This window comes from Vulpes lagopus, chromosome 21 (genome assembly GCF_018345385.1).
Source record: "Vulpes lagopus strain Blue_001 chromosome 21, ASM1834538v1, whole genome shotgun sequence".
NCBI classification, from domain to species: domain Eukaryota; kingdom Metazoa; phylum Chordata; class Mammalia; order Carnivora; family Canidae; genus Vulpes; species Vulpes lagopus.
The window spans coordinates 20,062,695-20,077,637 of NC_054844.1; the positions used below are offsets into that span (position 1 = coordinate 20,062,695).

General features: G+C 37.7%; 1 protein-coding gene across 6 annotated transcripts in view; it reads right to left on the bottom strand.

Annotated features, from left to right (window-relative positions):
* RECQL (RecQ like helicase) overlaps positions 1-14,795 on the bottom strand; it is a 46,271-nt gene extending 31,476 nt beyond the window's left edge. Inside the window, exons 1-5 of one of the 6 annotated variants that reach the window (XM_041736287.1) lie at positions 14,708-14,795; positions 13,587-13,674; positions 8,223-8,270; positions 1,548-1,745; positions 96-275 (exon numbers count right to left, since the gene is read on the bottom strand). In XM_041736287.1, the coding sequence (XP_041592221.1) occupies positions 96-275; positions 1,548-1,745; positions 8,223-8,238 (394 nt within the window). In that variant the 5' untranslated portion in view covers positions 8,239-8,270; positions 13,587-13,674; positions 14,708-14,795. The other 5 variants (XM_041736288.1, XM_041736289.1, XM_041736290.1 and 2 more) reach the window with 5 other exon arrangements.
* Between the last annotated feature and the right edge of the window lie 148 nt (positions 14,796-14,943).

Here is a 14,943-nt window from a genome sequence, read left to right on the forward strand (position 1 = left end):
GATTTTTACATAGGTATGCTTAAAGATGATTTTTTTAAAGAATTAAAAGAGATATATCATTTCTTCAATTTAAAGGAATCTTTACTAATACCTACCATCCGAACATAATGCTGGTAACTGATAGCATAAGCTCTTTCCACCTCCTGTAGGCATAACAAGAAATACATCCTTCCCAGACATTGTTACATTAATAGTTTCAAGCTGAAGCAGTCTGAACCTCTGCAGTTTAAACATATTTTGCAGAACATCTTTAACTTTACCAGACCAGGGAAAATCTAGACAGAAGAAAAAAAAGTTAAATATATTAGAACTATTTAGGATTATAAACAAGATACAAATATGAATAGCTGCTTTAATATTAGAGAAAAACAGATAAGAATTTATATAAGACTTGTAATACTATTAACAATTTAACTTTTATACTAACAATTTTATGATTAGTTTTACTCACAAAGCTAAGCAAAAACAAACTGGTATGTGATAAGAAACAGTACATCAGGGCAGCCCTGGTGGCTCAGCGGTTTAGCGCCGCCTTCAGCCCAGGGTGGGATCCTGGAGACCCGGGATTGAGTCCCATGTCAGGCTCCCTGCATGGAGTCTGCTTCTCCCTCTGCCTGTGTCTCTGCTTCTCTCTCTATGTCTCTCATGAATAAATAAATAAAATCTTTAAAAAAAAAAATAAGAAAAGAAAAGAAACAGTACATCAGAAAAAATGAAAACATTTTCCATTAACCTACACTGAAAAAGGTGCTTGATTGGTATGCAAAAAAGTCTGAATGTTGATCAAGGAATTCATAATATCATAAAAATCTTAAATACCAAGTTAATGGTTATGTAGAATTTTTTTATATAAATATCTTGTTAAAAACAAATATGTGGGAAGCAAGGCTCATTAAAGCACTGCCATTTGAGAGTCATAGTATTCCATTATAACATGATAGCCAGTGATGTACATGATGGTTGGCAAGATCTTGACTCAAGAAAGTTGTGTTCACTAGGGCAGGAAAATGAAGTAGACTTTGGCAAGAATTTTGAATATATTCTTTTTTTCTTAATGGTTTAATTTTTTTCTAGTTAAAATTCAAAAAATTTAGTTTCTGAATTTAAAAATCTTTCTCTAAGCACTGATTGATGCTAGAACCAAATCTGGAAAAATAATGAAGTCTGAATAGTAAAAAGCTTCATTCAAAATGAACATGGAGGGCAGCCTGGGTGGCTCAGCGGTTTAGCGCCACCTTCAGCCCAGAGCATGATCCTGGAGACCCAGGATCAAGTCTCACATGGGGTTCCCTGCATGGAGCCTGCTTCTCCCTCTGCCTGTGTCTCTGCCGCCTCTCTGTCTCTGTGTGTATCTCATGAATAAAAAAATAAATAAAGTCTTCAAAAACAAATTAACATGGATAAAGAATGGTTTGCCTATTGGTTTCCCATGCTACTCAAAGAGCAGCCAGTTTCCCCTCTGGAAAGCACTGATCCAGGAACAATGACTGAACTCCTACGTAAAGAAATAAACAGAAATAAAACTAGCAAAGAAAAACAGAGTAAACCTTCTTTATTCCAAGCAGCAGGTGAAGAATCCGATTCACTGCTTTCCCCAGCGTCAGAAGCTTCTAAGTGCTGCTTTATTCGGTTTGTTAGGATGTTCTTTTTCTGAATAAGCTCTTGTTGCCTTTCCAGAAGTTCCTGAATTTGAATGTCTACTGCATGTAGCTCATTGGTTATAGAATCCAGTTCTTCAGTTAGAGCTACAAGGAAGGAAAAAAAAAAAAGATACAATAACTAAACAATTAGTTTTAAGTTTCCCTATTGACTTTTGGATATTCTTCACTATCCAAATTATAGACAAATTTACAGTAGGAGACCAAGGTAGTTAAGAGCATGTGTGTTGGGAGTCACACAGACCTGAGTTAAATCTTAAGTCACTGTCTCAACTCAAGCTAAGTCCTTAACTGAGCCTCAATTTCCCCACCTGTAAAGGGGATAATACCCAGCTTTCTTAGTATTGTTTTAAAGAATTAAGCCAAATAATACATGGGAAGTTCTTAACATAGTACCCGACATATAGTTATGCATCTAATAAATGATCATTATTACCTTTATTGTGTTGTAGGAGTTGGACCAACAATCTCCTAAGTGATTTAAGCAACCAGACTTTAAAACAAAAGGGAAGTATTTTAAAGTAATTCCCTAACTACTTAGATATTATTTCACAAAAACACTCATATTTGGGTTCATATGTTGGCACGAGGAGGAGCTGATGACTATAACAAGCTGATGTAACAATAAAAAGAGAACTTGAACTGACATTATAATCCAATCAAAACTAATTTATAAAGCAGTCTTAATGTAGGAGTCTAAGCAATCCTTTATTAAGGCCAAAATGAGATTCCCTTTGATACCACAACAATAAAAACCAAAACGTTTTAAAGATGTCCTTGGTGTTTGCTAAAACATCAGCTTGCATTAATCTAGCCTTAATGCCTGAAATTTTCATAAGATGAAATCTCACGGTTATGATTTAAAATAGGATGCTATGGTGGCTTTGTATTATACCAACTACCAAAATTTTCTTCCCTCATGATTCTGGGTTACAATTGCCCACAAATGAACTCTGGTTTCAGACTTGGAGGTGGACATGAAACAGCAGCCAGCTTTACATTCAGATGGTTGGCATAAGATCAGGTGCTGTTGGGCTCATTCACCTTCTTGACATGGGCAGATGCCAGTTCCTCCATCTCCTGCTGAATCTCTCAGGGGTAGCAGGTTAGCCTACAGTTTCTTCTAACTTCCCCCAAATCGTTGGCCACGTTCTTATACAATTTTCTATGGCAAGTGCACCAGCTCTTCTGAAGGGCACCAGCATCCTGGATGTCAGAGCCTTGTAGGCAATGACTCGCAAACACAAGGCCAAATGAGACACAGACAGGTCTCAGCTCATCTTTACCCTCCCACACTCCATCTCCATCTTCCTGTCCCTGCTGCTGGCACTGCTGACTTCAGGACCAGTAATGGACTGCTTAACCAGGTACCGTGATCATATAGGAACTAATCCCTAAAAAAAGTCCCTTAAATCACTCATGATTCAGCTTCTCTGAGTGAACCCTAACCAACACCAAATGCTATTCCAGAAGAAAAGAAACTTAAAGGTAGGTTGGCTAAATTGCTTCTATGTCACCTAGAATAGTCTCTGATTTAAAGATTTACAGATATTAATGACCCTTGTCTGCTGTGGTAAAAGGGACAGTGGTATTCCATGGCATGCAGTAGACAAAGTTATTTAAAATATAACCTAGACACCAGTAAGTAAGTATCTGGAGAGGGAGAGTCTCTGGGTGACCGAGCATCTGCTGTCACAGAATATTTTTGTGAGAATAATGGGGTTGATTGGCTGCTTCTAAATATGCTGAAGAACCTGACAGAAATGCAGGATCTGCATAAAGAAGGAACTTCCAGTCTCTAATGATTATCCTAAAAGAATCCCTTATATCCTATAGCTACAGGGTCAAGACTACTGAATACCAACATTCTGCAGGTGGCTGAATTCCAATGCAAATTGAATTTCCAGCCTTGCACAGACTCTTACATCAAAGTTAGCGCATGGATAAGGAAGAGGTGAGACTCTGCAATTGGGAAGGGAACATCTAGGCAGATTCCAACAAAGCAGGCTGGGGGCCTGAAACCAGCCTCCTGTCTGATTGCCTGTGATGGTCTTTCCTGAGGCAGCTGCTTTGCAAGGGTTTGCTATTCCCAATAAGAATCTGCCCTGTCACCTCTCGGTATTTCAAGACCTAAGAAGTCCTAAAGAATGAGATACAAATGTAATGCACAAAAAGACATGAAACACACCAAGAGTTGTACTTTCCAACATATATAAACATTCTTCATCTTATCAAGCTTCACTTTACTGCATTTTGCAGATATTAAGCTTTTTAAGAAACTGTAAGTTTGTGGCAACCTGTGTTGAGCTAGTCTACAAGCACCATTTTTCTACCAGTTTGCTCACTCCATGTCTCTATGTCACATTTTGGTAATTCTTGCAATATTTGAAACTTTTTCATTATTATTACATTTGTTATGGTAATGTGGGATCAGTGCTTTTTGATACTACTATTGTAATTGCTTTGGGGAACCACAAACTACACCCATATAGGACAGTAAACTTAATAAAAGGGGTACATGTTGTGATTGTTCCACCGATCAGCCATTCCCGTCTCTCTCTCTCTCTATGGTCCTATTCCCTTAGACACATCTATATTGAAATTAAGCCAGTTAAGTTACTCCACAATGGCCTCTAACTGTTCAAGTGAAGAGTTGCCTGTCTCTCACTTTAAATAAAAAAACTAGAAGTGATTAAGCTTAGTGAGGAAGGCACGTCAAAAGCCAAGAGAGGCTGAAAGTCAGCTAGATGAGTTGTGAATGCAAAGAAAAAGTTCTGGAAGGAAATTAAAAGTGCTACTTTAGTGAACACATGAACACATGTAAAGTAGAAAGCAAAACAGCCTTAATGCTGACATGGAGAGAGATTTAATAGTCTGGATAGAAGATCAAATAAAAAAAAAAAAGAAGATCAAATCAACCACAATATTCCCCTAATTAAACCAAAGCCTAATCCAGAGCAAGGCCCTAACTCTCTTCAATTCTATGAAGGCTCAGAAAGGTGAGAGAGAAATGGGCAAAAGAAAGTATGAAGCTAGCAGAGGTCGGTTCATGAGGTTTAATTTCCATACACAAAAGTATAAAGTAAAGGAACACCTGGGTGGTCCAGTCTGTTAAGCGGCTACCTTGAGCTCAGCAGGGAACCTGCTTCTCCCTAGCCTTCTTTCCCTCCCCAACCCCACCCCTGCTTGTGCAATCTCTCTCAAATAAATTAAAAAAAAAAAAAAAGTATAAGATAAAGCAGCAAGTGTTGATGTGTAAGATGCACCGAGTTATCCAGACAATTTAGCCAAAATAGTTAATGAAGGAGGCTTATAATAACAGATTTTTTCACTGTAGACAAAATAGCATTCTATTAGAAGAAGATGCCAGGTTGGACTTTCATAGTTAAAGACAAGTCAATGCCTGGTTTCAAGCTTAAAAAAACAGGCTGACTCTTGGTAGGATCTAAAGCAGCTGGTGACTTTAAGTTGAGGCCAATTCTCATTTATAATTCCAAAAACTGCAGAGGCAAAAATTATGCTAAATCTACTCTGCCTGTGTTCTATAAACCTGGATGATAGCACATATGTTTATAACATGGGTTACTGAGTACTTCAAGCGCACTGTTGAGCCCTAATGTTCAGAAAAAAACAAATGAGGAAGTAAAGCTTCCAAATATATTCTACAAGGCTGGTATTATCCTCATATCAATGATATGAAATCCCAAATTTCAAGATATGTAACTGTAGTAATCAAAACAGTATGCTATTGTCACAAAAAAAGACACACAGAATAATAGAACAGACAAGACACACTAGAAATAAACCCACACTTACATGGTTGATTAATCTATGACAATGCAGGTAGGAAAATACAATGCAGAAAAGACAGTCTCTTCCATAAATGGTGTTCAAAACACTGCATGGCTACATGCAAATGAATGAAACTGGACTACTTTCATACACAATACACAAAAACAAACTCAAATGGATTAAAGACCTAAATGTAAGACCTGATACCATAAAACTCCCAGAGGAAAACAGAGACAGTAATCTCTTTAGACACTGCCCTTAGCAACATATCTAAGGATATGTCTTCTCTGGCAAGGAAAATAAATGCAAATCTAAAATACTGGGACTATATCAAAAGAAAATGCTTTTGCACAGCAAAGGAAACCATCAATAAAACAAAATAGCAACCTAGTAAATAACAGAAGTTATGTGCAAAACATAAGGAATATCTGATACAGAATTAATACCCAAAATAAAGAACTTACAAAACTCAACACCAAAATAAACCAAATAGTCCAATAAAAAAACAGAATACCTGACCAGATATCTTCCCAAAGAAGATGGAGATAGCAAAAAGACACATGAAAAGATGTTCAGCATGACTAATCATCAGGGAAATGCAAATCAAAACCACAATGGGATATCACCTCACACCAATCCAAATGACTAGTATCAAAAACAAAGAAATAACAAGTGTTGACAAGGATGTGGAGAAAAAAATCCTTCATGCTGTGGTGGGAATGTAATTTGGTACAGTTACTGTGAAAAATAGTATGGAGTTTTCTCAAAAAATTAATTAAAATTAAAAATAGAAATGCCATATCATCTAGTGCTGAGTATTTACCCAAAGAAAATGAAAATACGAATTCAAAAAGATATATTTTGTTGCAGCGTTATTTAAAATAGTCAAGATATAGAAGCAATCCAAGTGTTCAATGCCTGACAAATGGATGAAGAGTGGTGTGTGTATACACATACACACACACACACACACACACACACAATGGAATATTACTCAGCCATAAAAAAATGAGATTTTGCTAATTGAAACAAGATGGATGGACCTAAGAGGTAGGAGGCTAAATAAAATAAGTCAGAGAATGACAAATGCCATATGACTTCACTTACACATGGAATGTTAAAAACAAACAAGACACTTGGGTGCTCAGTTGGTTAAGTGTCTGCCTTTGGCTCAGGTCTTGATCTTGGGGTCTTGGGATTAAGCCCCATGTCAGGTTCCCTGCTCAGCAGGAAGTCACTTCTCCTTCTCCCTCTACCCCTCCTTTGTGTGCATCTGTGTGTGTGCGTGTGTGCTTTCTCTCTCATTCTCAAATAAAACCTTTAAACAAATAAAAACCTTTTGTTTTTTTTAAAGATTTTATTTATTAATTCATGAGAGACACAGAGAGGCAAGGACAAAGGCAGAGGGAGAAGCAGGCTCCCTATGAGGATCCAAGAACTCCAGGATCACTCCCTGAGTTGAAGGCATATGCTCAACCACTGAGCCACCCAGGCATACCAAACAAAAACCTCTTAAATACATAGAATAAACTAGCAGTTGCCAGAAGAAGGAAGGCAGAAAGAATGGTAAAATAAGTTAAGGGGATTAAGAGGTACAAACTTCTAGTTATAAAATAAATCAGTCACAGAGTTGAAAAGTACAACACTCGAATATAGTCAATATTATAATTACATTGCAGAGTGACAATGACTACACTTAAACCATGGTAAGCATTGATTAATGGATAGAATTGGGGAATATGTTGCACTCCAGAAAGTAATATGACATATACTAATTGTACTTCATTAAAAAAATAATAAAAGCTCTTTGAAAACTAAAATATTTGTTGAAAAATCATTCATTGAGATATTATCTACAGTATTAATTTGAGCAGTGGGATTCGAAGTGATATATATTTTCTACTTTATGATTTCTTAGGTTCCTATAATTCCCTCAAAAAGCATGTCATCCCTTGGAACCCTTAGCATTGTTGGTGGGAATGTAAAATGGAACAGTCAGTATGGAAAATAGTATGGCAGTTCCTGAAAAATTAAAGACAGAAAAACCATGTGATTTCACCAATTCTACTTCTAGGTATATACCCAAAAGAACTGAAAACAGACTCAAACACATTTGTACTCCAATGTTCATAGAAGCATTATTCACAATTGCCACAGATGAAACAACCCAGATGTCCACTGACAAATTGATAAACAAAAGGAGATATATACAACGTAATATTATTTAGCTTTAAAAAGAAAAACGTTACAAAATCCTAGCTCAAAGACATTACACTAAGGGAAATAAGCCAGACACAAAAGGACAAATATTTTATGAGTCCACTGACATGAGGTACCCTGAGTATTCAAATTCATTCAGACAGAATATGAATAGTTACCAACCAGCAACTGGTAGGAAGGAAGGAAGGGGGCGTTAATGTACAATCGGCACAGAATTTTGGTCTGGAATGATGAAAAAGTTCTGGAGACGGATATTGGTGATGGTTACACAATAATGTAAATTGTGGGCATTGAACTGTATAAAGAGTACATTTTGACAGGTATGTTTTACTACAATAAGAAAAAACCCACCACACATCATTTCAATAATCAGAACTTTTAAAACAAATCTTTTTATAATTTATGTTTCTTTATTTTTACTAAGACTTTCCTGTTAGAGCAGTTAAAGGTTCACAGCAAAACTGAAAGTACAGAGAAAAACATTTTTTTTCAAAGAACATGCAATTAGAAATAAAACAGAATGTACTATAAAATGTAATCACTTTCACTAACCTGAAATGGATGCCATTTTAAAACTGAATTGGAGATCCAAACTTCTTTCTAAAAATGAAAGAAAAATCATAGCAATATTTCTTAAACCATACTATATTGATAATGTCTCACCAACAATAATATGTCACTACTGAGCATGAAAAATGTTAAAAAGTAAATTATATATTGTAGTGACTCATACTTTTTTGTGTGTAATGCACTAGTGTGGAGCCTAACACAGGACTTGAACTCATGACCCAGAAATCAAACCCTGAGCTGAAACTGAGTTGGACTGGGTACTCAACCAACTGAGCTACCTAGGCACCTCTTATAATAGAGGTGACTTTAAAATAAGGATTACATTAATTTTTATGGAGAATTCTCTAGATTACAGAGAAATGTACAAAAATCACATGGGATCACTCATATCAATAACACTTGAACATCACATACAAAGTGATTAGCAAAAAAGAGTAAAGCGTTGAGGCTAAACAGTGTTCGCACTAAATTACTGTAAAATCTTAGCAAAGTTAAACAACCTGTTCCTCTTAGCCTCTTTCCTTATCTGTAAAATTGGGTTATTAAACCTATCTTATCAATACAGATTCAAATATCCCAGATTAGGCTAAATCCATCCATATAAATACTCAGTCATTCAACATTTTATTGAATACTTGCTTAAAGAGTTACAATTTAGGTTCAAAAAAGGAGCTGGTATCCTAAGAAGGGATCAGATTTCAGGAGAGAACAGGAAAAGGTCAGAGGCGGGGGAAACACAAAACAATTAAAATTAAAGAACTTTAAATACCTCTGAATGACTAAAAATTCTTTTAAAAATATTTTATTTATTCATGAGAGACAGAGGCAGAGACACAGGCAGAGGGAGAAGCAGGCTCCATGCAGGGAGCCCGACGTGGGACTCCATCCCAGGTCTCCAAGATCACACCCTGGGCCAAAGGCAGGCACTCTACCGCTGAGCCACCCACCCTGAGCCACCCACCGGGGCTGCCCTGAATGGCTAAAATTTAAGAGTACATATGGGCAAGTGGGAGGAGAGGAGGCTTGAAGGCAGGAACTTCTCACTATGTAAGCTGCTTTATAAACAATATACCTCTGAATTTCCTTCCATGTTTTGGTTTGAATGCTCCTGGTTTACAAACTGTCTTTTTGGTGTGTGCACAGTAAACTTTTACTAATTACTACTTCAATATTTCTAAACTATTGACAGTTTATGGTGTAAAAATGGGATCCAAAGAAGCCACCACCCCACCATCCCCCTCAACTGAGGCCTCTATGGTGATAGAACTGAGTCCACTGCTTCCTCACAGACCCTAGAGTCTGAAGGTCTTTCTTATAGCTGAGCTCCAGTCTCTCCATTTTGAGCTGACTTTAATTTGCACAATACTTTGTTTGTTGAAGCTTCTTAGTAAATTACCCTATTCTGTTTCCCTTTGGTTTGGAAAAGCTTTTGAAAAACAGGGTTCCTCATAGTTAAGAACTCTTAGGGAATCTAAGGGCAAAGATGGGTTCCACTTGGTTTATGGACCAGGATTTTGTGCCTTTTTGGAAAATGGGTGAACTTCTGGAACTGCAGTCGCCACTGTAGGGCAACTCTAATTTAGAGAAGTGGATCCTGACAAGAGAGAATTTCAAACCTCTCAGTGACCATGGACTGCATTCTTTGATCGATAAACAGAAGCTTCTAAAAGACAAAATGACTGCAAAAATAGCTTTAAAAGATCCTTACATCATTCAAACAAACAAAAAGAACTTAGGAAAAAAAGAAACCTTTGTTATCAGAGTAGTAATCTCAACTTAGTCCCACAATTTGGATTCAACTGTTCTTTTATAAACTAGTGAGTTTTGCATTATAATGGCTATCAGCTCTTGACTAAATTTTTTTAAACAAAAGCTATAAGATCTGTTTTGCATCTGTCTGCATGTTTATGTACGTCTAAGCATGCATATTGTTGATGTGTGATATTTTTCTAATTCCAGATGGTAATGCCAAAACTAATGTGTAAGAAGCTCTATTTAATTGGTTTAAAGAAAAATAAGCACTTGTAAATTAAGTATTCTTGAAACCCTCAGAAACATAAGAACTAACCCAAATGTTTTTCGAGTTCACAAGACCTAACTTTTGAAAAGTAAAACCTAGTTTAAGTTTGTTGGCTTAATAAAAGCAAGTATGTGGGGATGCCTGGGTGGCTCAGCGGTTTAGCGCGTGCCTTTGGCCCAGGGTGCGATCCTGGAGTCCCAGGATCAAGTCCTGAGTCGGGCTCCTGGCATGGAGCCTGCTTCTCCCTCTCCCTGTGTCTCTGCCTCTCTCTCTCTCTCTCTCTCTCTCTCTCTATCATGAATGAATAAATAATCTTTAAAAAAAAATAAAATAAAATAAAAGCAAGTATGTCTTCACAATCCCTCAACAAGAAAAATAACCTGAGATGGTTAGCTGTTTAATGTTTAATTTAAGCATAATTTTTAAAAACAGATAATTTAAATACACGTAAATAACAGAAAAGTTTGTATCAAGTTAAACTAAATAATGAATACTTAAATCATTTCCAAATGAGATAATATACTGAATCATTAAATACTAAACAAGTTTATCCACTTTGGGCTTTTTTTTCTGTACAGTATTATAGTATCACTAATACTTTATTTAAGGAAACTAACTTTATTTAAGCTTATACTGAAATAAAACTATACATTACTACCAAAAATGGGGAAAAGAAGTAATCTGTCACTTACTAGAAGTAAAATATAACCACACCTGTAACTGTAATAAACATAGACCAATGATATTTCTGCCTGCTGGAGTTTGGAGCTTGGGGATTGATCATTTTGTTAAAATGAATTATTAGCAGGCATAAGAGAATTACTAAAGACCTACAACCTCAACTAATAATTTTTCCCTGAAGCTAATAAGGATTAAAAGAAAGTTAAAAAGGAAATAATCACTGCCATGTGATTCCTAGCAAAACTCTCTGAATAAATTCACACTATGGCAACTATCCTTTTATTTATGAGAAATCACTAAATTCTATTGGCACCTGCCAACATTTTTTACCCTACTCTGGCTTGCTCAAACCACCTTAAGAGTTCATTCAGGCTTTAGTAGCCTAGGATTCATCACAACAACCCTAACTTTTGACTCTTTAATTTTTAGAGACAAAAGATACTTGGATCTATCAATAACTATGTCCTTTGCCAATTAAAAACTATACTGTTAAAAAATGTATGTTTCTAAAAAGGTTTTATAATTGTGTATTTATAAATTTGCCAGTCCACAATTGCTTACTTCTTGGCTTTTACTATAAATATTAAAAGAGTTAAGAATTCTAATGAATATATGTAATTAAAGATACTAGAAATAATAAGGATGAAGAAACAGCGTATGAAAAGTAGTTAAAACAGAACATGTTTTTTGGACAAGGAAAGATATGAAGAAGACGGGCTTTTGTTGTTGTTTTGGTAAGGGAAGAAGGAAAGGAATTTTGCCCAAAAGTAAAATGATTATTCCAGAATGGGAAAGGAAAATGATGAAATAAAAACTAGATGGATATGAAAAGTTGTAGAAGGCTTATGGAAAAGGAATCAAGAAAGGAATTTTATGTGTGGTCTAGCTAAGACTGAAATGGAGTTAAGTTTTTGCAAAACTGTTCCTACAAAAGTGCTTCATCTCCAAAGAGATTAATGGAAAAGACTGGCAAGTACAGGTTTCTGCTAACTTTAAGGTCATCAGACTGAATGGGGCAAGAATTTCTGAAAGTTTAGTGGGAAACAGATTCATAAAAACCTACTTTTGTAATCAAAGGTTGAAACATTTTTTTTCTCCCTACCTGATCTCGCCAGAATTTAAAAACTCTTATTAAATAATCTTATTTTTCATGACAGTATATGTATTTACATAAGCTCGATCTGATCTCCTTGTGATAGGGCACGATTAGACAAGTCCTTAGCTTGGCTGCTTAGCCAAAAGAGCCTTGAAAAGTTCAATCTAAGATTTTTATTTTTTGATTCTTTATGAAAAGTTCTAGCAGAGTGGATTTAAAAGAGCCTGTATGGGATCCCTGGGTGGCGCAGCGATTTGGCGCCTGCCTTTGGCCCAGGGCACAATCCTGGAGACCCGGGATCGAATCCCACGTCGGGCTCCCAGTGCATGGAGCCTGCTTCTCCCTCTGCCTATGTCTCTGCCTCTCTCTCTCTCTCTGTGTGACTATCATAAATAAATAAAAATTAAAAAAAAAAAAAAACTTTAAAAAAATAAAAAAAATAAAAAAATAAAAGAGCCTGTATGATCACTATTTTTGCTGCACTTATATAAATAATCAGTCCAAATTTATTGAAACTGGACTCAATTTGCGAACAAATTAGTCTTGATAGAAACTTGATAGATAACTGTCGTTATCTTGATAGAAATGGGATGATTATAGAGAAAAACTATATGTCCACATCTTTGTGGACATCAGATCCTACTGCTGTTAATTTCTTTAAAGTTTTATTTTCTACTTATACACTGGACTGGATCCTGAATACTTCTAGAACTCTCCAAACTAACATTTACAATTTTGTCTTCTGATTTGGAATCACTATGAAAATAAAACTGCCCTTTTCCTAAAGTCATGCAAACTAAAGCTAGACAACTGGATATAAACTTCAGGGAAACCACCAAGAGCTCATGTAAGAACAATGTGCCTGTTGCTGTGTGGTCACCCAGCAAGATAACCAGAGACATCCAAACTGCAAACCAGGAAAAATCTATCAGATTGTTACTCTTGCCCTCACTCCATCTGAAGATAATTTGAATCCAACATCTAGAAATTTTCTCAACTGGCTTCTCTCCAAACTCAAGACACTGCATTTAGAATTTTCTTGAACTATTATCTTTTTTCTTTTGTTTTCATTGAAATATGTCTCACTAAATATCTGACAGCTCACAGCATAGAGAGGCCGAATTTAGGTGGAAGTTCACCTGTAGCACTGCCTCTTTATTTTTTTTTTTAAAGATTTTATTTATTCATGAGAGACACAGAGAGAGAGGCAGAGACACAGGCAGAGGGAGAAGCAGGCTCCCTGCAGGGAGCCTGACATGGGACTCCATCCCAGGTCCCCAGGATCACACACTGGGCTGAAGGCAGCGCTAAACTGCTGAGCCACTGAGGCTGCCCAGCACTGCCTCTTAAAATAAAACATCCTCACCTTCATCCAGTCCCAAGTCATCATGAAGATGTAACTGTTAATACATTGTCTTATGCCTATGTAAATACCTTTTAAAAAACTGAAACCCAGTTAATTTATTTGGTTGGTTAAATGTTGGCACAAGGGAATCTCCTCTGGGAATTTTTCAATCTTTGGCTATTGTCCTCCTTAAATCATATTTACCTCTCTAATATGCTGCACACTCTCAAGGGTTTTGAAGGTCTGTCAGCAGCCACTCACAGGCCAAACGGTATCCATCAGGATCAGACAACTGGATAGAATCAACAATAACCACATGAATGATGAAGATGATGAACAGCCTCAGCCTGATGACTCAACTAATGGCCAGCCTGAGCCTGATGACTCAACTAATGGCAACAGCAAAAATGTGATTCTTCAGCCAGAGTACATCAACAGTGGAAACTCAAAATACTATACTGGTTGATCAGAACAACCAAAAAGGGAAGAACTGTTAAAAAAAAAAAAAATTTTTTTTTTTAAAAAAGGAGACCAGCCTTGAAAATTCCGAGCAGACAAAACCGGTTTAGTCAAAGCTCAATAGAGCTTATTTGGTGAAACTAACTTGACCTAGATAATTTCCTGTCTATGCCTCCAGAAATCGTAAGCAAAACTTAAAACTGTTTCCCAAGGTTTATATGAGGTAACCCCACTAACCAAGTCCCTATCACTTAAGAAAAAGTTAATACTCTAATCACTCTGAAGAAGAAACAGTCACTGACTTCTTAACTGTATTAAGTCGCTTTGTAACAATATACGCCCGGAGCCTCATTCCCTTCGTGGGCTCCTGGTTTCACAGTCGTCTCTCCGGTGGGTGCACAGTAAACTGCTACTTTCAAGTTGCTACCTGAGTGGTTCCCTGGTTTTCCTTCTGCTCTTTCTGGACCTCCGACAGCACACCCCCGTCTGCCCACCACCTGCGTTCAGGAAACAACGGCAATCTAAGAACACCCCCACTATGCTGATGCGTCTCCCGAAGGTGGCTGCCAATACGCAGACTGGAAACCAAGCTCCCACGGGGAAGAGGATGGGGTAGGCAGCCCAACGTGCCCCCGGAGGCCCCCGCTCCACGGAGATGGGCGAGGATGCACGCCCGTTTCCCCCCTGCGGAAGTGATCCGCGATAGCCCGGCCTCACCCTCGGGACGGAAAAGGGAGGAAAAAATAGCCCTTTCAGAGCAGATTTACCCCAAAACCCCTCCCCAGAGGGTTAAAGGAACCCACGCCCCCACCGCAGCCGCCCGCTCTCCGACCTCAGAGCGCCGGCCCCTCAGGACCACTACCTACGGTCTCCAGCCGCTCGGCAATGAAAACTTCCCGCCACCAGGCTTTCCTCTGTCTCCAGCCGCGAGCATCCGCCCTTCCGGCGAGGTGCCCTCAACCAATTGCAAGTAACAGCCTTCTCTGATTGGTGAAGGGGCGTGGCCACCAGGTGCGTCACCGAACAAGACTAGCGGTGATTGGTCTGTGTCGGGGGCGGGCTTAGCCAATGGGAAGCAGCCTTGAAGCGCGGGTGGGGGGTG